Below are 21,920 nucleotides of genomic sequence, written 5' to 3' on the forward strand. Positions count from 1 at the left end.
TGAAACAACCTGTTTCATTGTGAGTGTGTATCCCGTCCCATGTTGATTTCTAACATCTGTCATCTCTGTAATTGTCCTTGTGCTTCTGTTTCTCCTCCACAGAGAGGTAGGCAGTCCTGCTCTAGAAAACTGCTGACAGCCCTCTCTACCTCATGGGCTCTTCATCTCTTTTCTCCCCGACAATCACATCAAAACGAGTTCTGATTCATTTCCTTGGTACTTGCCTTGAACCTTTCAACCACAATTTTGCTCCTTTTATACCTCTCCATCTCTGAAAACAAGCATTTCCTCCTTGCTTGTCTCAATGGCTAATGGACTCCATAGTGCGTCTTTTGTGCCCAGGGTCCCTTAATCAAATGCATTTTTCAGTGCCTCATATAGGAAACATGGGGGAGAAGCATAAAGGATATGGCAATATTCTATGAGTGGAAGCCATCGACCATCAATATGGTGCACTCAGAGAACATGTGCACATACCCATTTTCCACAGCTTTTTATGTGGATACCACTTCAAATAGCTGAATTGAAAGGCTTTTATAGCTGCTTGTCAACAAGGCCATTTCTTGCAAACTCCAAACCATCTTAATCATGCTTTTGAATTCTCCTGGCTTAGCATCCATCTAATCATTGGAGCCGCGATGGAAAACGGGTTGAAAAGTTCTTGGAAAAAGCAGCCTTGCCCTTTGGCACTTTCCTCTTGGCATGGTTTTGATGTTCTTGGATCACTATGACTAAAACAGCGGGGGGCTTGTTCCTCCTTTTAAGGATTTCTTTTTAATTTCCTTGCTTTTGACATTTGATGTTTGAAATACATATAAATAAACCCATACTGTCAGATGTGACAGAAAAGATGTTGAGAAGTGAGGAGCCTTGGACCATGAATATAAGGAAAGTGACTAAGAGGAATTAAGTACATGTTTTATTTGCAACACCTACGTCACAGTTTTTTAAAGCACGCTATGAACCAAAAGTAAAACATAAAAACTTAGGAGGGAGAGGGGAGTTGATGCAGAGGACAGAGTACTAAGAGCTAAAAATCTTTACTCACTAAACACCAACTTAGTGTGTAGAAAAAGCAGCTGTATGAACCATTGCTGAAAGGGAAGCTGGTGCATTTCTGTTTTCTGATCAATTTGTTTTAGCCAGACAAAAAAACAAAAGCGATTCAACATTATAAGGCTTCCTTCACATTGCAGGTCTTAATGCTTAATTCTGATTTATAGTCAGACCAGACTTTTGTGCGGCTATTCCATCTCAAATTGTGTCCCTGATGTAACTTGCATGCAAAGAAGAACATTGTATGAAGGGATTTGAAGCTGTTAAGCAGAGGAAGTAGCCAGAGGATACAGCAGACAATGGAGAAAAGGACACAGGGGAAGAGATTGCTAAACTATTAATTGCAGCTTTTGGAGGAGCAATGGCTGTGACTCATCTCTGAGGAAAATTGTATGGGGGCAGTGCTGTAGTCGACTCACCTGTTATGGTATGACCCCTCAAGTTTCTTTGGATTGTTGTATTCACCCAAATACTAATTAATTCAAAATCCCATTGTCCCTCCACTGAAAACCTCTGTCTACGCTGTCCTCCATGTTTATTTTTAATTTGTTTTTCGTCCCCTCACTGTTGGTACAGTGACATCATCGTCAAACTAAGTGGGTCACTTGGTTGTCCAGAATTCAGTCAGATTCCAAAAGATCCAACCTGTATCAGATTTAAAACCACATATAAATGCGGATTAGAAAAAGTCTAATCAGTTGGCCTCTTCACCCATTCAGGAAAAAATCTCAACTGGGTCACTTCAGTAAAAAAAAGTAAATAAATGAATTTGGGCCACATTTGTGTGCAGTATGAATCCACCCTTCACCCCGCTAATGAATAACCTTCAGGAAAAACAGCAACCTTTCACATACAGGCCTTATCAACATATTTTAGTGCACATTTGTTAAACCTGATTAAAACATTCAAAATCCGTAATTTGTTTAAAAACCTGTGAGGCTTCAAACGTATTAGCACTCTTATCTCACAACTTATCTCAGAAAATGTCTCTTTCAGTTTGATGTATAATAATAATGATAATAATAGTCCTTTGAGTGTTTCTGAAAGTTTTCTTTTGTAACTTCTCTTTTTGTTTTATAATCTATTGAACATTTGTCACTGATGCAAACTAGCAAAAGTATTAGTTTCTGATGTTAAAATAGGGAGGCATCTCAGCTGTCTATAAAAGGTGTCCTTACAGGCTGGTATAAGACATTCAGGGGGTAAATAATAAAGAAACAACTGTTAGTAAAGCTATATAGATAAAGCTGTATATCTTAGAGATGACAACAGCAACTGAGACTGCCTTTATATAAACACAGCTCTTATAGGGAAGGGTAGTATATTTTGATAGGTTGAAGGGAGACCATAACCTGGTCCGAACTGAATTTTTTAGGTTCCTCCAGGTGCATAGCCATTTTGAACATATCAGAAAGGAAACAGACATCAGTGTTCCCATATTAAAAATCATTTTTGTAGCTTATCAAGAAAAATCTAACAAGGGTGTCATCTCCAGAATTTATAAACGCCTATTGTCTACAAAGTCCCACAACACAGACTATGTTAGGAAAAAGTGGGAGAGAGAGGCTAATCTCATAATATCTAAGGAGGATTGGCCTAACATTTGCCAATCCCAGTGGAAATGCACCAGCTCTCATTCATGTTGAGAGTTTGGTTGGAAGTGTATGATCCGTTTCTTTATTACACCAAAACAAAAGACACATTTTACTTGAGGGGAAGCTGTGTGTTGGAGGCAATGTGGACACTGGGAAGCCGATCATCAGCATAGCTTTTGGGAATGCCCAGTAGTTAGACCCTTTTGGGCAGAACTTCATAAGGTACTAAATGGTCTGTTTAAAGCTAATGTCCCTAAGCAGTTTTCAACATTATTTTTTAGGAAATTTTGATTTAGAGGTCAGGAAAGCTGATGAATATTTATTTATATTCAGATAACCGCTGATAAAAAAAAAGCACTCACAAGACGCACCTACAATACATGGTGGATATGTATTGTAAATAACATTTACCTTATGGAAAGGATCACCTTCTCCCTCTGACTTAAAAAAAAAACATAGTTACTACTACAGTGAAAAAAATGATGGATAGGCAGGATAGTCCATTTTGCGGAAATTTCATTGCAGCAACTCAAAATGGTATTCAGTAATTTGTATGGCCCCCACGTGCATGTATGCATGCCTGACAACATCGGGGCATGCTCCTAATGAGACGATGGATGGCATCCTGGGGTATCTCCTCCCAGATCTGGACCAGGGCATCACTGAGCTCTTGGACAGTCTGAGGTGCAAACTGGCAGCGTCGCATGGATCGAAACATAATGTCCCAGAGGTGTTCTACTGGATTTAGGTCAGGCGAGCTCGGAGGCCAATCAATGGTATCAATTCCTTCATCCTGCAGGAACTGCCTGCATACTCTCGCCACATGAGGCCGGGCATTGTCGTGCACCAGGAGGAACCCAGGACCCACTGCACCAGCATAGGGTCTGACAATGGGTGCAAGGATTTCATGCCGATACCTAATGGCAGTCAGGGTACCGTTGTCTAGCCTGTATAAGTCTGTGTGTCCCACCATGGATATGCCTCCCCAGACCATCACTGACCCACTACCAAACCGGTCATGCTGAACGATGTTACCGGCAGCTTAACGTTCTCCATGCCTTCTCGAAACCCTTTCACGTCTGTCACATGTGCTCAGGGTGAACCTGCTCTCATCTGTGGAAAGCACAGGGTGCCAGTGGTGGACATGCCAATCCCAGTGTTCTGTGGCAAATGCTAATCGAGTTCTACAGTTCCAGGCAGTGAGCACAGGGCCCACTAGAGGAACTCAGGTTCTCAGGCCACCCTCATGAAGTCTGTTTCTGATTGTTTGGCCAGAGACATTCACACCAGTGGCCTGCTGGAGGTAATTTTGTAGGGCTCTGGCAGTGCTCCTCCTCCTCCTCCTTGCACATAGGAGAAGATACTGCTCCTGCTGATGGGTTGTAGACCTTCTACGGCCCTGTCCAGCTCTCCTGGAGTAACTGCCTGTCTCCTGGAATCTCGTCCTTGCTCTTGAGATTGTGCTGAGAGACACAGCAAACCTTCTGGCAATGGCACTATTGATGTTCCATCCTGGAGGAGTTGGACTGCCTGTGCAACCTCTGTAGGGTCCAGGTAGCGCCTCATGCTAACAGTAGTGACAGTGACCCTAGCCAAATGCAAAACTGGTGAAAAAGAGTCAAAAAAGATGAGGGGAAAAAATGTCAGTGGCCTCCACCTGTAAAACCATTCCTGTTTTGTTGGTCGTCTCGTTACCCCTCTAGTACATCTGTTGTTAGTTTAATTAACACCAAAGCAGCTGAAACTGATTAACAACCCCCTCTGCTACTTACCTGACCAAATCAATATCCTAGAAGTTTAATTAACTTGATGCTATACTCTGATTACAAAGTGTTCCTTTAATTTTTTTGAGTAGTGTAGTTAACCAATGCCAAATAAAGGTAAAGTAAAATATAAGATATTTATTTAAATGAAAGAATTACCTGACCATTTGTTGTGTGGTTGCACATGCAGCCATCACACGAAGGGTTTGGATAAAAGTTTTCAAGTTCACAGTGAAAATTTTGAAAAATGAAATATGAAAAATTATACTGAAACATAAGAATGGAGTTTAAAGGAGCTGAGTCAAGTACCAAGAGGAATTTCTATGACAGCTCACTCTAGTCCCATAAAAAGGCTCCAAATCAATTAAAAAATACTTTAATAATTTCAAAGAGAATAAAATGTTAGCCTATAATAACTTTTTTTTTTTGTTGTTGAAGACATTGATAGCTGTAGGCAGATAGGATCTGTCTCAATCTCTTTTGCAGCGGATCTGGAGAAGCCACTTAAGACACTGTTGGTGTTTAACAGTCTGATGAAGAGGATGTTTACTGTTTTTATCCATAATCGTCTTCACTTTATGAAATTATCTCCAGATGTTCTAGGGGAGTTCCTAGAACAGAGCTGGCCTTCTTTATGAGCTTCTTGAGCTTTTTTAAGTCATTTGCTCTGATGGTGTTACCCCAGCAGATAATGGAGGAGATCACACTCTCCACAAAAGACTTATAGAAGATGTGCAGCATCTAGCTGTAAAAGCTGATATTTCAAATAAGTGACGTTTCTGCTCATAATGTGAGGAATGTGCTAAAACATATATGTGCATATCGGAAGAATGCTGCTGTTCAGAACTGTCCCCGAAGTTACATCTTTAACCTAAGACCTGCCAGTAGAATCCGTGTATCATTCGTTCTTTCTATTTTCAATTGTCAATCAAAAAACAAAAAATTGACTGGTTATTTTGTTTTTTGTTTTTTATCGTTAAACCAAAAACGAAAAAAGGATTGGTTTTTCATATTTCAATTCTAAGCTCAGATCAAGAATACGAAATGGAAAAACGGACAGCAACGCAGAATTTGATTTTAATATTTAATCGGTACAGTTTACATGACCCGGAAGTTTGGTGGAGCGTTAGCTAAAAAAACAATTGGCTTACACCCACCACGTTCGATCAAACTGCACCAGATAAGGCAGTCGGACCTATCAGCCATGGACAGTTACGTTTTATTTCGAGGATCCAAGCGTGTGACTCTTGAGGAGGACATGACAACGGAGAAAATTTGCAGGATTTTCCAGGTATAACTTTTTTCTTGAAACTTTTCTGTGCACTGTACTTTTAACTAGCAATAACAAACAGCTTCTCGATCAACATAGTGTGTGGTTCTAGCGTCGCCATGGTAGCCACTTCATTACCCCAATTGCTGCGCAAAGAGCTATTTCCGGGTCACGTAAACTGTACCGATTAAATATTAAAAACAAATTCTGCGTTGCTGTCCGTTTTTCCATTTCGTATTCTTGATCTGAGCTTAGCATTGATATATGAAAAACAAATCCTTTTTTCGTTTTTGGTTTAACCATAAAAAACAAATAACAAAATAACCAGTCAATTTTTTATTTTTTGTTTTTTGATTGGCAATTGAAAATAGAAAGAACGAATGATACACGGATTCAGTAGCCTACTTTAGTTTTGGAGTCATTCCCTACTTTAATCAGCACTCCCAAATGCTTTCAATGGGTGCTCGTTTGGTTGGGCTCCATGATAGAGAATCCCTGTATCTCCTCCTCTTTGTGGCAAAAATTCCTCCTCCCAAGATAAATTGGATATTTTTTCATATTTAGCCTTTTCACAGCTGGAGATTCTGTTATCAATCAATATAGTTGGTTTAAGGGCTTATGATGTAATCTAGTGCTCACTTTATCAACTTTTATGCTACTTTTCTTATTTTACTATTAAACCAGCAGACATATTTTGCATCCCATCTGCACTGACAGAATGGCAATTCTGTCAGTGCAGTTTTCAAAATAACCTCAATTATTTTTAAAAGAAGAAATAGGAGCAACAGCATTTGCTTTTCAGCCATGGTAAACTACAGTTTATATAGGCCAATAAAACAAGACAGCCTGAAACAGCTGTAAGTCAGTTTACAAATGGGTCATTTTGACATAATCAATCAGCTGACTGGATGATATCCATATTTTCACAAATTAATTTAAGAACAAAATATGAGTGATACATTAGAATATGTTCCAAGGGAACTGTGAAGAATTCATTCATTTTGTAATTAAACTCAAGTTAAACTAATGGGAAAAGTTGCAAATATTTTTGATTTAATATAGGCTCTTTGAAAGAGAAATTATAAACTTTGAGAAAAATCTGTAAAGAAAAACACAATGCTAATTCTAATTTCCATAAATATACGGCTAAAGATCAAAACCACACCTGTGAAAATAAAAGGCATTTGTAGAAAAAAAAAAATCTAAATAGGTTAATTTTCTGTATGATAAAAGTGAAGTAAGGAAAAGCAACAGATGTGGAGAGCTTGGAGTTCAATTATGTACGTCAGCCTACAGAGAAAATAAATGCATTATTTGATAACGGATCCAAGATGTCCAATCCTTGGTATTTTCTTTTTACTATTTGAAGCTTATGCTCAGCAGATCAGTCCCATCAAAGGGCAGATTAGATTTAACTACCAAACAGGTATTAAAGACCAGATTTAATAAATGACCCTGTAGGATGTTTACATCAAACATCCTGTTTGAGAAATAAGAATAGCAGTTCTGCATCAGAAGGTACAGATGGAGGTCTGACCTAAAGGAGGAAGAGTGGGCAGTGTTACAACCAGGGCTGCAACATTGAGAGGTGAAATAACTTGTCACTTTAAATAGTTATGCAAAATGTGGAAGTGTTATGCTTCTTAATGGGTAATCGTTTTTCACAGTTAGCCTGGCGCATGCATACATTTATTCATTTACGCTGATTAATGAGATCTTTGCAGAGCACCTAGGTATTTAATGCTGAACCCATACAAACTCAATACGATCGCATGCTTAAAGGTCGTGGCTACAACTTTTTAAATGAAAAAGATTTTTTTTTTTTTCCAGAAATAATACATCAATGGAATGTCTAAAGTGGTGCAGAAAAAAAGGTGTTACGGCTGCAACTAACAATTATTTTGCAAATCAATTCATCTGCCGATAATTTTTTTGATTAATCGGTTAATAATCCAGTAGCAAAAGGTGTCTTAAAAAATCCTTTTTTTTTTTTTACAAAAGTAAACCAGGTGAAACCAAAACTTTTCCACTTGAGTTATATAGCATATTGACAGATGAAAACATTTTTGTTTTTATCTTAAATGCAAAACTTAATATTTTTTAGGTATGCTCTGTCAGCTGAATTACTAAATTAGTTTATTTCAATAATCGATTAATCATTAATTAATCTGCCTTGAGTCTTGACGGGAAGCAAAGGGTACACACAGGGATTGCCCATTTTCTTCTACAGTAGTAGCCATTCAACATTTCCCTTATTTTCCTTCATGGGCCCTTTGCTGGTCCTCTACAATTCCTTTTTATACATCAGTCTTTGCACTAAAATATTCTTTCTGTTATGATTTATGGACATTAAGATCTAAAGAGAAGCGTCATCTCCTGGTCAGACCCTGTAATTCAGTAAAAGGGTGGAGTCAGAGTAAAAAAAATATGCACGTCCAGGAGAAGGAAGGGGGTCACTCCAGTGGCAGGAAGTTGGAGGGGATTTTGCTGGGAGTTACAGGGTTGTAGGCTGGGGAAATTTTGAATGGCTGCTACTGTAAATTGCACCACTTACAGGCTGGTAGGATTTAAACTTGAAGCTATCACCTTTAAAACAGCTCAGAAATGTACCCAAAATTTGATAGCCAGTTCTTAAAGCACCCCAGATGAGCTCTAAAAGTTCAGACCAACCATTTGCATTCTGGTTATTTTTCCTCTCTCAAAGTTTGTGACAAGTTAACAGGCAACACTGGAATTCAGCAGCAACAAAGAAAGCAGAAATAAAACTGAAGCTGACATTTTCACTCTTATGTGTCATCAATCACTACCCGCCCAAACACACAAGCATGCACACTCACACACTCCACCCCCAATATGGTTTTCTTTAACAGTGAATAGTTAAACAGAATCAGGTCACAGCTTAAATCCGCAGAGAAGCAGAAATATTTAGATAACGCCAACTGTACAGGAAGATGACGAAGAAATCAAAGCCAAAGCATAGCTGCAGTTGCTGGTGGAATAGAGAGTTAAAAGACATGATTTGACAGCTGAAGAGGATTTTATTCAGCTCCTGACTTAGACTTTCATATGAGAATACATTAGATCTAGCAAATAGGTTTGGTTCACAAATCAAAACTAATGTAGAGGTAAATAAAAAAATATACAATCACAGAATTCCAGGAAACAATCCTCAGACATAGATTTATATGCATCTTATTGCATTTACAAACTTCAATGCAGTAGGTATTCACTTTATCGTTTTTTTATTTTAAAAAATCTGAAGTGTGAAGTGGATTTGATTTCATCCCATAAATCAGTCCTCCTGCTGTAATCACAGCTGCAGATCTTTTAGTTTCCAAGAGATTTTCCACAGCCTAAAACTTCTACCTGTTCCTATTTTCAAATCAGCTCAGTAGAAACCAATTTTACTTCACATTCACATTTAAAATCAAGTGTATTCAGCCTTAACTCTCAACTCTTCTGTTTTAGTTTGTTTGTTGTGCGTTAAGGCCTGTTGTCCTGCTGCTTTTCTTCAACATCCTATTAACTTTGATAGACTTGGCTGGACTAAATAATCATCCATGTATATATGAAAACATATTAATTAAAAGCACTAGTTAGAACATCCAAAATCCACTTTTACTTAATTGAAGTAAACATAAGCAAAATAATTCCTGCAAGGTTGAATAAGATTCCTGGATCCAGATCCAAATGAATTATTATAATCAATGATGTCCAATTAGTCTTTATTAAAATTCTTGTAAGATATAATTAGGTGTTCTGTTTTCCGTTTTAGTAAATCTGTAAACAGAAGAGCTTTTGTAAACTGTGCAGAAGTCATACAGTCACTGATCAGCGAGTCAAATCTTTCGCCCTGCAGTGTAGATGCCTCCAGTTGATTAGCTTTGATGTTTCCTACAGTCCACTGACTGGGATTCGATACAGGTTGGACTGAGATGTAAGGAGGGGGAATTTTCTTTGACAAAGTGAAAAGTGGAGGAGGTTCTCTAAATACTGTGACCAGATTCCAGCCCTCATGATTCCCTCAACCTGATTTTTATGAGGATCACTACGCAAGTTCTACATTTCCCTCAAAGCTCCTTCTTCACCCCCTGAAGGCAGGTCTTAATTGTTAGACGTGATATCTCCTGTCTGCTTCTCCTCTTTCTTTGACTGTTTTTTTCTTCCTCCTCCCTCCCTCCAGCTATTAGGAATTGGATTTGGAGCAGAACGATCCATTTAGTCTCTCTCCTTCACTGCCATCCCTCTCTCCCTGCTGCAACACCACCTCTGCAGGTTTGGCTCATCAAAGCCCAGGCTTAATCTATCTATTTTTACCTGAAGGAATGAAAGGAAGGGATGAGGTAATGCTTTTCCTGTCCATCAGGTGGGCACCGGTGCATGGGGGCTCTCCTGTGTGTGCAACACAGGGGTTTAGCACCACCATCTGGACTTTTTAATAACAGGAACAAAAGGATGGCAAAACACTGCTTGTAAACCATACTCTAAATATTCCAGGGAATCTTTTTGCAAATATCCATGGAACTAAGATCAGCAGTTTATAACACTCACATTTTTACTACATTAGTTCATGCTAGTCCTGACTGCAGTTTCCCTGTTATCTTATTTCTGAATTTTAAATACAAAGTTCACTATTACTTAATGGCTTATTTCTATCACTGGTAGCAAACAAGGAAGGAAGTTCACATGGCAACAGGCACAAAGCATAGACAACAATTCACACTTACTCATTCATTCCCTGAGGACACTAAATAAAAAAGAAGCAGAAAAGAAAAACAACTAAGAAAAAAATCAGAAGAAAGGCAAAAGAGAAGTTGATAGGAAAGGAAGTAAGGCCTTTACCCAGGAAAAAGGGTAAGTAAAAAGGACAAAGGAAATGAGAAAATAGCAGGGAAATAACAGGATTCAAAGGAGGTAAAGAAGGTAAAGTTGAAAAACGGAAGGAAGGAAGGAAGGAAGGAAGGAAGGAAGGAAGGAAGGAAGGAAGGAAGGAAGGAAGGAAGGAAGGAAGGAAGGAAGGAAGGAAGGAAGGAAGGAAGGAAGGAAGGAAGGAAGGAAGGAAGGAAGGAAGGAGACAAAATGGAATAAAGTCTTGATCGAATTTAAATCTGATTTTTAGTTTTCGAAAAGAAAAGTTGTGAATGAGTGAAAGCAAAGCTCCACCTGGTGGTCAAAAAGCAGAAATTTACGTTGCTCAAAATGAGAGAATTACAACTGTATTATTATAAAAGCACCAACATCTGATATATGTGTGACTGATTCCTACTAAACAGAGCAGGATAGATATTTTTTTGAGTTTGTTTTTAACACAAACCTTTTAAGAAAGAACAAAATAGGGAAGCAACAATAAAAAAAGAAGTTCAATTTCTTTTAAAAGAAAAAATTCAATTATATTACATAATGATTCTACACTTATTGCCAAGGTGTTAAACAAAAAGAGCTGCTTAGAGAAAACACCAAAACAAGAGAAACAATAATATGAACTTGTAATGTAATTTTTGACCACAGAAACAAAATATTTGATCAACAGTCAGATTAATGCATCTTTGGTCTCTTGTTTACTTTCAATTATTAGCTATTTTATATACATCTTCCATACTATTACCAACAAGAGCAATTTAAAAAGCAATTATAAAGAAAAAAATGCTCTTTTTTTAAGTTTATAGTCTGTCATTGCGTAACAGATTTCCATTTTAAGCTGGTTTTCATATAGCACACTTCTTCTTTTTCCATTCATTGCATACAACAGTTAATAAGCAAGTAGAGTCACTTTTCCGAACCTGAAAATGTTCTTTGTTTATATTTGAAAGTAAAGATATCTAAATGCTGGTATCTGCTGTACCTGAGAGCTTTCAACTAAGACAAAAGTATAAATCGGCTGACCTCCCATGTATCTGTACTTTTAGAATAAGACATAAATTACTCATTTATATTTTTAAAAAAGGGATTCTTTACATCAAAGTAGGTTCTAAAGTAAAAGGTAAAGAAACGCTAATGAAGAGTTGGAGGATAGACAACCTCTTTAAAGATTGACTCTTCCATTCCCTACACTGTGAGGCACAGAGGTGGCAGAAGATTTACAACATTCAGATATAAACATGGAACCAAACACACACACACAAAAAAAAAGAGTGCATCTTTCAGTCATCTTTGTTTAAGCTCTGGCCGTTGCAGCTTTTGAGTCGCCCGATGCAGCCGCTGCGTGGATGATCCTTAAAACTGAGGAACTCCACAGAGAAGTCCGGATGCTGCTTTATGAGACACTGAAGCTCATCTAGGACATAAGAAATGATTCAAATTATTTTCAAACACCAAAGAAAAAGATAAAAACTAAAACAACACATTTGATTAATTCCTAAAGTAAAGAAATCCTTTTCAGTCCAACAGATTGCAAACTAAAGTGTCCATCCCTCTGTCTAAACAAATCTGAAATCTTTTGGATTGTATAACATAAATTGGATGGTAATTTATTTAAAGATTTGACAGTTTGTCTGTAAAGCAGGCGGTGAATATAAAATCCCAGGCAGATGGCATTCGTTTTTTCACACCATAGCCAAGAAGAAATCAAAAGCTATGTAGGCAGCCCAGATGTATAAGCAGGGGACATGTTCAGAGAAACCATCAGTTAAAACTCACTCGGCTTCAGCCACCTGTAAATGCTACACATGCAGTAGTAGTGTAAATATATCCATACTTCTAAAGGTATTTATGCCTATTACTTTTTGATATTGCAGCCAAAATGTCTTTTTATGAGAGAAGAGAATAAAAAACAGAAAATTATACATAGTTTTAAAAGGAAAAAGCAGCCAAAGCTGAGCAAGACTGGATAAAAGCATCTGACCATCTACTCCCGATATACGCTGCTGGGTTCAGGTCTATTCTGACACATGGATATTTAGGGCTGGAATCTTACAGGAAGATAAAATGGTGTCTTCTGAACGCTAACAGGTTTTGTTACCGGATTCCCTGCTGAAAAGCATAATACTGCCACCACCATGCTTTACAATGCAGATCATTGCATGTTTTCCAACACAAACAGATTTGTACACTCAGGAAAAAAAATCTTCAGTTTTTAATTTGAGATGGAGGTAATTGTTCATAATATAAAAAAAATGACTTTTGCAAGGCCTTACAAAGTGAGTTATCCAAAAAAATCAGAGCCTTACCATAAGTGATCTTTCTAGTGTTGGCTGCTTGAAGTTCAAGAAACAGAGGACTGAGATCAACGTCTTTTACTCCCAACATTATCTCCAAGATGACAGCCAGATCCTCCGCTTCGATTTCCCCGCTGTCCTCAGCCTCATACATCTACAAACAGCATGGATGTTTTAACACAGACATCAAAACGAAGAAGAAAACTAAAAACACTAATAAGGTCAAGCTAAGGCTGTTTTTGGAAGTCCTCACCTTGAAGGCCAGTTTTAATGTGTCCAGAGGTTTATGAGGCCACTGTACCGTACAGAGAGCAGTAATATAACGTCTGACGTCTATCTTCCCATCAGCAGTCTGGCATAAAGGGCAAATTTAGTGAACAAAGAACAGGAAGCAGTCTCATGCTTATCTGCACCAGTTTAACTGGTGCTTTAATTCATTATTATGCATCTAAATTTTTTATTTCTTTTTCTGTAATGCTCCTGGCCTGCATAGTTATCATATTCTCCCTTTGCATGCACAGCACAGATTTTCCATTAGTACCAGTCCAAAAACATGACTGGTTGGTTGTCTGTCCTGTCTCTACCTCTTGCTTAACAACTGTTGGACCAGACCAGATATTTAAGAAATAATTTTAAATAAAGACGCCTGTTTTTGTATGAGAAACACAAAAGTGTTTTTTTTTTTGGCCCTTAGCTAATATACAGCTTGAATATTCTAAAGAGAAATAATTCCTGAAAATTAGAAGCTGTCAAGGTGTCTCTGTTCCTGATTCCTACCTGATCAAAGAGTTTGTGCACTTCTCTGAGCATGTCTGTTACTGGGAGGTTAAGAAATTGAGCAAAGTCCTCCAGTCCCAGTTCATCCCCTTGAAGCTTCGTGGCTCTCCTGGCCTCCTCTTCAAACAGGCCATCTCTGGTCCTTGTTTTTAACCTGCCATGATAAAAGCACAAGTGAAAGTTTAAAAAAAAACTGGTAGGATAGTTAGTTAGTAGATAGTTAGTAAAATAAAACTAAGACAAAAATCTAACTCTCAAAATTGGCATAGAGACATGATTATATTTATGGACCATTTTTATTAATGTTACTTCCCTGCATGTTGTCTTAAATGTAAAAACTACTAACAGACTGATACACCTGCTTTATTATCACCATAACTGTCAATCTGTAATATCTTTGATAAATGTTTGCGATAAACACAATATTTCAGAGAGTAAAACTTCACTGTGAAGGGATACGTTGAATGCAGCAAACATTTGGAAGAAGTTGCTTTGGCCTAATTGGACCCAATCCAGACTGCATGCTCTATAATCAAAACACCATAAGATCATCCCTGCATAACACTCTGAGCAGGCCAGTATGAAACAAGGGGGTGACAGTATTATGCTCTGGGCATGCTTTCTTTTGTTTCACATTAGCATTCACTGGAAGCAGTCCTGCAAAGCAAACCACACTGGAAACCATTATTCTATTATTTCAAAGTTAGATCATTTTATCCTGGACATTACACAGTATGATTCAGTCCAACTATTTATTTTTATCATTTAAGGAAAGAAAATCGCTGTTTTTTGTTATGTATTTTGATTCTAAATCCAAACCTAAATGTATGAATATTTTTGATATGAAACAAAATGATCATCAAAAAGCTGTAATATTAACAAATGTCTAATAACTAAGTAGAAATACTTAGTTAGCGTATTTAAGTAGCTTTTTTCTCCTCTATCTGTTCTTTGTTTTGCTGAGGACTTTTACTTTTGTGCCCTCCATTTGAATACAAACATTTTTACTTTATACTTCTTGATTTCTCCAAACCTACTTCTCTACACATATTTATATCGGCCTGATGTAACACCTGCAACAAAATCGAGAGAAATTTAAAAGAATTTAAGAGAGTGAGGAATCAGTCCAGTTGGATCTTAGTGAGTTTACAGAAAAACACTGACAGACACATGGTCGAAGACAAAGAGGCGTCGCAGATGATGGATCAGATGCTGAGAACCAAGACATTGGTCACTTATTAGATGGGAAATTAATCATAATAAAACATGTTGATTATGATTCAAGTTCTGTCTTGATTTTGTTTTTCAACTCTTATTGTTGAAACTAGAGCTATGAAAAGGATTCAACCACTTATGCAGAACATTTGTTAAGTTCATCCTAAATTATTCTAAATATAGCACAAAATGCCTATTTAGAACTGCATTAACTAAATCAGCAATTTTATGTTTTCTACCAACACAGTGAGAAAATGAATAATGATGAACCTGGTCTCTGTGTGTAGAACTGTTTTTAAAGACCAATTTTAAAAAGACGTGGGGTAGAAATCTAATTTTACTTTTGTACTTAAATATACCGTATTTTCACGACTATAAGGCGCACTTAAACGTCTTTTTTTTCCCTCAAAATGTGCGGTGCGCCCTATGGTGCGGTGCGCCTTATGTGTGTTGTAACTGCGACTTTTGAGACCACCTCATTGAGGAGATGATGAAAGAGTGGCTGAATGTAAGGAGACCAGGTGTTTTTTTTCCACCCCTCACCATCGCTGTTAATATGTAACTCCATGCGTGCCCATCTCACAGCTGATGTGAAAAACATGGGGAAACAAATTAACGCTGCTCGACATCGGTGTGAACCGGACCCAGCAGGTGCAGCAGAAGCAGCGAGTTTACATGCAAAGTCAATGGTTGACGCGCATATAGGTGCAGCAAAAGGTCCCGCAGCGCATTTTGGTGCAGCACGTCGGGAGCGTTTAAGCATCTGAAGCGCCGCGCTTCTGCTGCTCGAGATGGAAAAATTGAAGTTTTGCTGCTGGACGCGCCGCATCAACCAATCAGAGAAGCTGATCTGGGAGCTGCCAGCGAGACAGACAGCGCTCTGATGACATATGATATTAACGCAAATGGAAAAGGCTGGATGGATGCGTGGCTGAGGCAGGTGTATGTGAGAAGACTAGGTGGTTTTTTCCACGCATCACCATCGCTGCGTGCCCATCTCACAGCCGATGTGAAAAAAAGGTGAATCAAATGAACGCTGTGCTCGCCGTTATCCCGGGGGTCTGACAAAGGAGCTTCAACCGCTCGACATCGGTGTGAAGCGGCCGTTCGAAGTAAGGCTGCGAGCGGCGTGGGAGCGATGGATGACCGACGGAGACCACAGTTTCAGGATAAGAAGGCAGCGCCGGGCAAGTTACGCCACAGTTTGCGGATGGATTGTTGATGCTTGGACTAAAGTGTCTGCTGGCTCTGTTGTTCAAGCTTTCGCAAAAGCCGGCATTATTTCTGAGGAGCTGCGCTGCACGGAAAGTGACTCTGACAGCGAAGAAGGGGAAACTGGCATGTCTAATTTAGCGCAGCTGTTTTATTCAGAAACAGAGGATGATGACTTTGATGGGTTTGATTAATACTTTGTAATAAATACATGAATAAAGCACAATCATACTCAGTTTTGCTCCCGCTGTATTTTTCTCCCTGAAAACTTAATTCAACAGCATCCCCGGCGCGTCTCCTCCTCTTCATCGCGGTGGCTGGCAGGTGTTTTTTCATCTAAATAATCTAAATCTTGCAGCTATATTTGCTGTGATCAGTGGGAATAAAGTAGTTTTAATATGTTTTTAAGTGAGAAAGTCCACCTGAAAACTTAATAATTGCAGTCAGTTCATCCAGATTATCTATTTCTGTCGGAGGCGCTCAGACCCCCACATACCAGCGGTGCGCTGACAGCAGAAATCTCTTCATCAGCAGCCTGTAGGCTGGGCAGCCTGGGGTTCACCGCGGCTGCTGGCAGGTGTTTTTCATCTAAATAATTTTAGCTGCAGGCACCAGGATACCGGCAATAAAAGCGAACATATTCCGTCAGCAGGTTTCAGGATTTTAAGTTAATTTAGGAGTGACCACAGCGCTGTGTCATCTGCGATGTCTCTGTCTCACGGCCAGCTGCCAGGTTTGATTAATACTTTGTAATAAATACATGAATAAAGCACAGTCATACTCAGTTTTGCCCCCGCTGTATTTTTAAATACGCAGTAGAGGTATTTAAAGGTAGTAGAGGACATGTACCTGTATATAAAAAACGCGCCCTATAGTCCGGTGCGCCTTATGTGTGTGTTAAATACAGAAATGGGACACATAACTGAGAGTGCGCCTTTTAGTCCGGTGCGCCTTATGGTCGTGAAAATACGGTATTGTAGAACTTGTACTTTTAAAATTTTACTAAAAAATAAAAAAAGTTTAGCAGGTCCTTTCAACCACACCTTTTTTTCTCCACACAGGTATCTGTTTGAATTTTTATCAGCTAAAGTATATGATTACTTTTGACACTTCTACATACAGGAATTGAGTTTACGAAATGGTGAAAACTGTACAAAATCCATAAGTTCAACCTCAGCTACACTCCAGCATAATATTTATACATTCATAATCCTGCAATTTTAGCTGGCAAAAAAAGAAATGTTGATTTCTTTTAAAGTGATTTTTCTATTGCTCTATCAGGGTGCGTTTCTGTCATTCCACCAGCAGGGGTCAGTGTTCATATACTTTGAGCCTACATCCTCTCACCCCCCTGTTCAACAAGTCCAACTGCTCTCCCTTTACTTACCCCAGACGACACACAAGCTGGTTGAAGTGCAGCAGGCTGCTGCAGTCGTGTATTCTCAGCGGGCCACGTGACAGGATGATCTCCCGGTCATCGAAGGACAGGTCTGTGAGGGGCACCTCCAACGCCCTTCCAGAACAGAGAGGACATTTCAACAGAAATGATAAAAGGACTGTTCGTTTTAAACAATCAAATTAAACAAGTGGAGATGATGTGTTCCCTGCTACTCGTGCAAACACATCCACTCACACTCACTTGGCCATGAGCCTCCTGACGTTGCTGGCAAAAAGAGCAGGGTTTTCTCTCTCCATCACTGATGGATAGTAGATGGGTAAATACTACAGATACACAGAGAGAGAGAGGATTTCAAACACAGTGACAGGCATGCCTATCGAGCTGTTCCAGTTTATTTATGGAATATAAATGTTACGGAGAAAACTCTCAGACTTTATAACCGCTCACCTCAATCTCTACAGAGTTATGAGGCTGACACAGAGTGAGCCATAAAATCTTCAACCTAAAGAAAAAACATCAAAAATAAAACTAATTCTGCAGTTTTTGTTTTCATTTTGATAATAAAAAAACAGATTACTGGTGCTTTAAATTGCAAAAGTTCTCCAACCCCTTTAATTGTCTTATATTTTTGCCACATTACTACTACAAAATGAAGTGTATTTTATGAAGGATTTTGATCTGAAGAGCATTATTGATAAAGCAGAAAAAGAGACGCAACTTATTCTGCTGCTCCTAAATAAAATTTATCGCAGCCATAACAAGTAACATAAATGACAAATGTAAGCCAGGCTGTGTGAACTTAAATGCCAATATTAATGCAGCTGTCCTTTTAAAGGCCTTCTTAGAGAACCAAGACCAGGTTACACAGCATGCTGGCCAGGCAAATAATGATGGCTGAGAATATAAAACATTATTCTGAGCATCTAGAAGATCTTGTTTTGTGCATCCTCTGAAAATTAAGAGAGTATAGTCCAGCTTAAAATGAACCAAAATGGCCGACAACCTAAAGACTTCAGAGTCAGAAAAGGAGTTCTAAAAGATTAATAAGAAGGAAGCTATGAAAGATGAATTACGTCATCCCCTCTGTTAAACACGGCGGTGGTCAAATCATGATGTGGGAATGCTCTTCTACAGGACAGCTAAAAACTAGGAGTCCAATGGATTAAATTACAGATCCCCCAAGTGGGTCCTGGAGGTTTCTCCTTCTTCTGCACATCTAGTTTTCATTGATTGCTGGTTAACTGGCTTTTGCTGAACTGCAATCATCATAATCAGCTGTGCCAAAGCAGGGAAACCTATAAAACCTGCAGGAAAGCGGCCCTCGAGGACCGACTTTGGGGATGCCTAGATTAAATGTCTGGTTGAAGGTAAACACAGAGCAATCCTGGAGGCAAACCAGTTAGCGACTGTAAAAAGACATTAGACTGCTGAGAATTCCAGCAGAACCAGAGCTACAATGGTCTGGTTTAGAACAAAGATTTTTTTTTTATGTTAGAAAGTCCAAGTCATACAAGTCATATTCCAGACTTGAAATAAGATGAGAATCTTTCACAATACCTGACAATGAACAAATAAGGACTTTCTAACTGATCTTCAAAGCTGGTAGATCTACCCTAAAAGATTTAGAGTGGCTGGATAGAAAGATGAGCCGCACTATTCAGATTTTCGTATATTAAAAAAAACAAAAACAAACATGAATTATCTTACCACCTCAAATTAATGTTAGTCTACTACAAAAAAAAAATATATATAATAAGCTAAAGTTGTGGTGAACAAAGTCAAGGGTTGTGTAACTAATGACAGTGTGTGTGTGCATGACACGCCGCATCATGCACAGAAAGACACTCACGCTCCAGGGCCGCGCCATGTCCATGAAAAAGTGTCCTGCAGAGACGGAAAAACTCAGTTACGACAAACACAAATGGCTGATGTTGCTGATTGAAACTGAAATAACATAATCTGAGTCCAAATAATGCTCCTGCTGAATGTACAATTAATATACTCATATAAGTAGGAAACGGTTTGTGAAATTCACTAAGCAAATGAACGCACAGGGAAGTGGTTTGGTTTGACTCATTGAACTGATGGCAGCTGTCAGTAAACTGTGGAACGACTAAAGGGAGAAGTTGAAAGAAAGGCTTTCTAGGGAAACACATGCAAAACCAGGTAATAAGAGCTGCATTATTTATGAGAGCGTGTGGAACAGTGCTCTGTGTGTGCGTGTGGGAGGGTGAGACTTGTCTGTGCACTCTTTGAGCGTGCGTGCTAACGTGTGTGCATGATGAGAGACAAACGGGTGAAATATCATCCCGCTGGAACACGTAGTCAATCGACACGAGAGGGAAACGCACCCTGATGAGAACAGCAGCAACCATTACATCAGCGGCGGTTCGCCGTGCTCTCCCGTTAGCACAAAGCGTGGAGTCCAGGTCAGGCTGGGATACAGGTATGAAAGCCGCCATATAAAGGGATGAAAGAAGAGTCTCTGCACAATGAGACGCTTACCAGTTTGTTTAGGTATCGTAGAACCACTGGTTGCACTGGGAGTCCTGGGATGAAAGCACCTTTTAAACATAGGAATATAAGGAAGGAAATTAGAGTGAGAACAAAAACCAATCCTCTGTCTGTGTGTCATTTAGTGACAATAACACTGCATGTTATAGTGGCAGACAGCTTCCCTATTGGAGCTCTAATGTATCATGATGATGACAGACAAGCTGAAAAGCTACATGCAGTATTAATGGCTTCAGGAAAGTGCTTTTCAGGCTTTAGTGTTCCCTTTGAAGGCTTCGTAATGTCAATATAAACTGTGAAAAAAAGGCTCAGTGTATAACTTCATTGCAGGTCTTTCACAGCTGATCCGATATTTCACAAACCTGCTTCTCTACAGGTTTGTGGTGAACCTGTAGAGTTCTTTACTTTACATTTTGTTTCACATCCTTTCATGAAACAACACTGAAGATATTACATGATGATACAATGTGAATTAATAATTACTTTGCAATTAAGATTACATAAATAAAAAATAACTCAACATGCAGCAATAAATATCATTAATCAATGTTTTTGATAATTAACAGTGGAATTAAAGCATATATGCCCATTTATTTATAACAATAGTACTATTTGATTTGACTTGATCTCTTTTGCAGACAGATCATTGCAATGGTGCAAGGAGGGAACAGAGCCGATTGGTTTGCACATGTTCCACCACTCTCAGTTAAAGCAACATACATTTTTCTGGTTGAAAAAAAATGAACATAAAATGAGAAAAAAGCCAGATCATCACAAATACTGGCTACGGATACCAATTCCGAAGTGGAACAATCATCAGTCACCTCCTCTACATGGATGACATCAAGCTGTATACCAGGAGTGAGCGAGACATCGACTCACTGATCCAAACTACCAGGATCTACAGCAATGACATTGGAATGTCATTCGGACTGGACAAGTGCGGTCGCATGGTCTCAAAGAGAGGGAAGATGATCAGAACCGAGGGGGTTGAACTACCAGAACGCCACATTACAGATGTTCAGAATAGCTACAAATACCTTGGGGTGCCACAGGCTAACGGAAACCACGGGGAGATAGCAAGAAAGACAGCCAAATACCTACAAAGAGTAAAGCAGGTCCTGAAAAGTCAGCTGAATGGGAAAAACAAGCTCCAAGTCATCAACACATATGCCCTGCCAGTCATCAGATACCCCGCTGGTATAATAAACTGGCCAAAGGAGGAGATAGAGGCTACTGACATCAAGACGAGAAAGCTCCTCACAATGCATGGAGGGTTCCACCCCAAATCCAGCACCCTGAGACTGTACACCAAGCGTAGCGAGGGAGGCCGAGGGCCAGTGAGTGTCAAGACCACTGTCCAGGATGAAACAACTAAGATCCAGGAGTACATCAGAAAGATGGCCCCCAAAGACAAATGGCTTGGCGAATACCTCAGGCAGGAGAAAACTGAAACTGAGGACAAGAAAGATGAAGGAGAACCATCATGGAGGGACAAATCGCTGCACAGCACAGACAAATAGAAGAAGTGGCCGATATCAAAAAATCCTACAAGTGGCTGGAAAAAGCAAGACTGAAGGACAGCACAGAGGCACTTATCATGACAGCACAAGAACAGGCACTCAATACAAGATCAATAGAGGCCAGGGTCTACCACACCAGGCAGGACCCCCGATGCAGACTGTGCAAAGATGCCTCTGAAACAATACAGCACATAACAGCGGGGTGTAAAATGCAGGCAGGAAGTGCATACATGGAACGCCACAACCAGGTAGCTGTCATAGTGTACAGGAACATCTGCCATGAGTATGGGCTGGAAGTCCCAAGGTCAAAATGGAAGACACCTCCTAAGGTAGTTGAGAATGACCGAGCTAAGATCCTATGGGACTTCAAGATCCAGACTGACAAACAGGTGATGGCTAACCAACCAGACATCGTGTTGATCGACAAATAGCAGAAGAAGGC

At 39.2% G+C, this 21,920-nt stretch overlaps 1 protein-coding gene across 1 annotated transcript in view; it reads right to left on the minus strand.

Moving 5' to 3' along the window:
• Positions 1-10,780: 10,780 nt before the first annotated feature.
• The window catches only part of lpcat1 (lysophosphatidylcholine acyltransferase 1), a 32,154-nt gene continuing 21,014 nt past the window's right edge, over positions 10,781-21,920 (minus strand). The window contains exons 6-14 of the mRNA XM_038299801.1: positions 19,947-20,005; positions 19,291-19,325; positions 17,889-17,943; positions 17,682-17,764; positions 17,430-17,555; positions 13,616-13,769; positions 13,092-13,190; positions 12,851-12,992; positions 10,781-11,958 (exon numbers count right to left, since the gene is read on the minus strand). Of these exons, the coding sequence (XP_038155729.1) occupies positions 11,825-11,958; positions 12,851-12,992; positions 13,092-13,190; positions 13,616-13,769; positions 17,430-17,555; positions 17,682-17,764; positions 17,889-17,943; positions 19,291-19,325; positions 19,947-20,005 (887 nt within the window). The 3' untranslated portion in view covers positions 10,781-11,824. The remainder of the gene's footprint in view (positions 11,959-12,850; positions 12,993-13,091; positions 13,191-13,615; positions 13,770-17,429; positions 17,556-17,681; positions 17,765-17,888; positions 17,944-19,290; positions 19,326-19,946; positions 20,006-21,920) is intronic.

Source organism: Cyprinodon tularosa, unplaced genomic scaffold (assembly GCF_016077235.1).
Source record: "Cyprinodon tularosa strain WSP-4 unplaced genomic scaffold, ASM1607723v1 ctg435, whole genome shotgun sequence".
NCBI classification, from domain to species: Eukaryota; Metazoa; Chordata; class Actinopteri; order Cyprinodontiformes; family Cyprinodontidae; genus Cyprinodon; species Cyprinodon tularosa.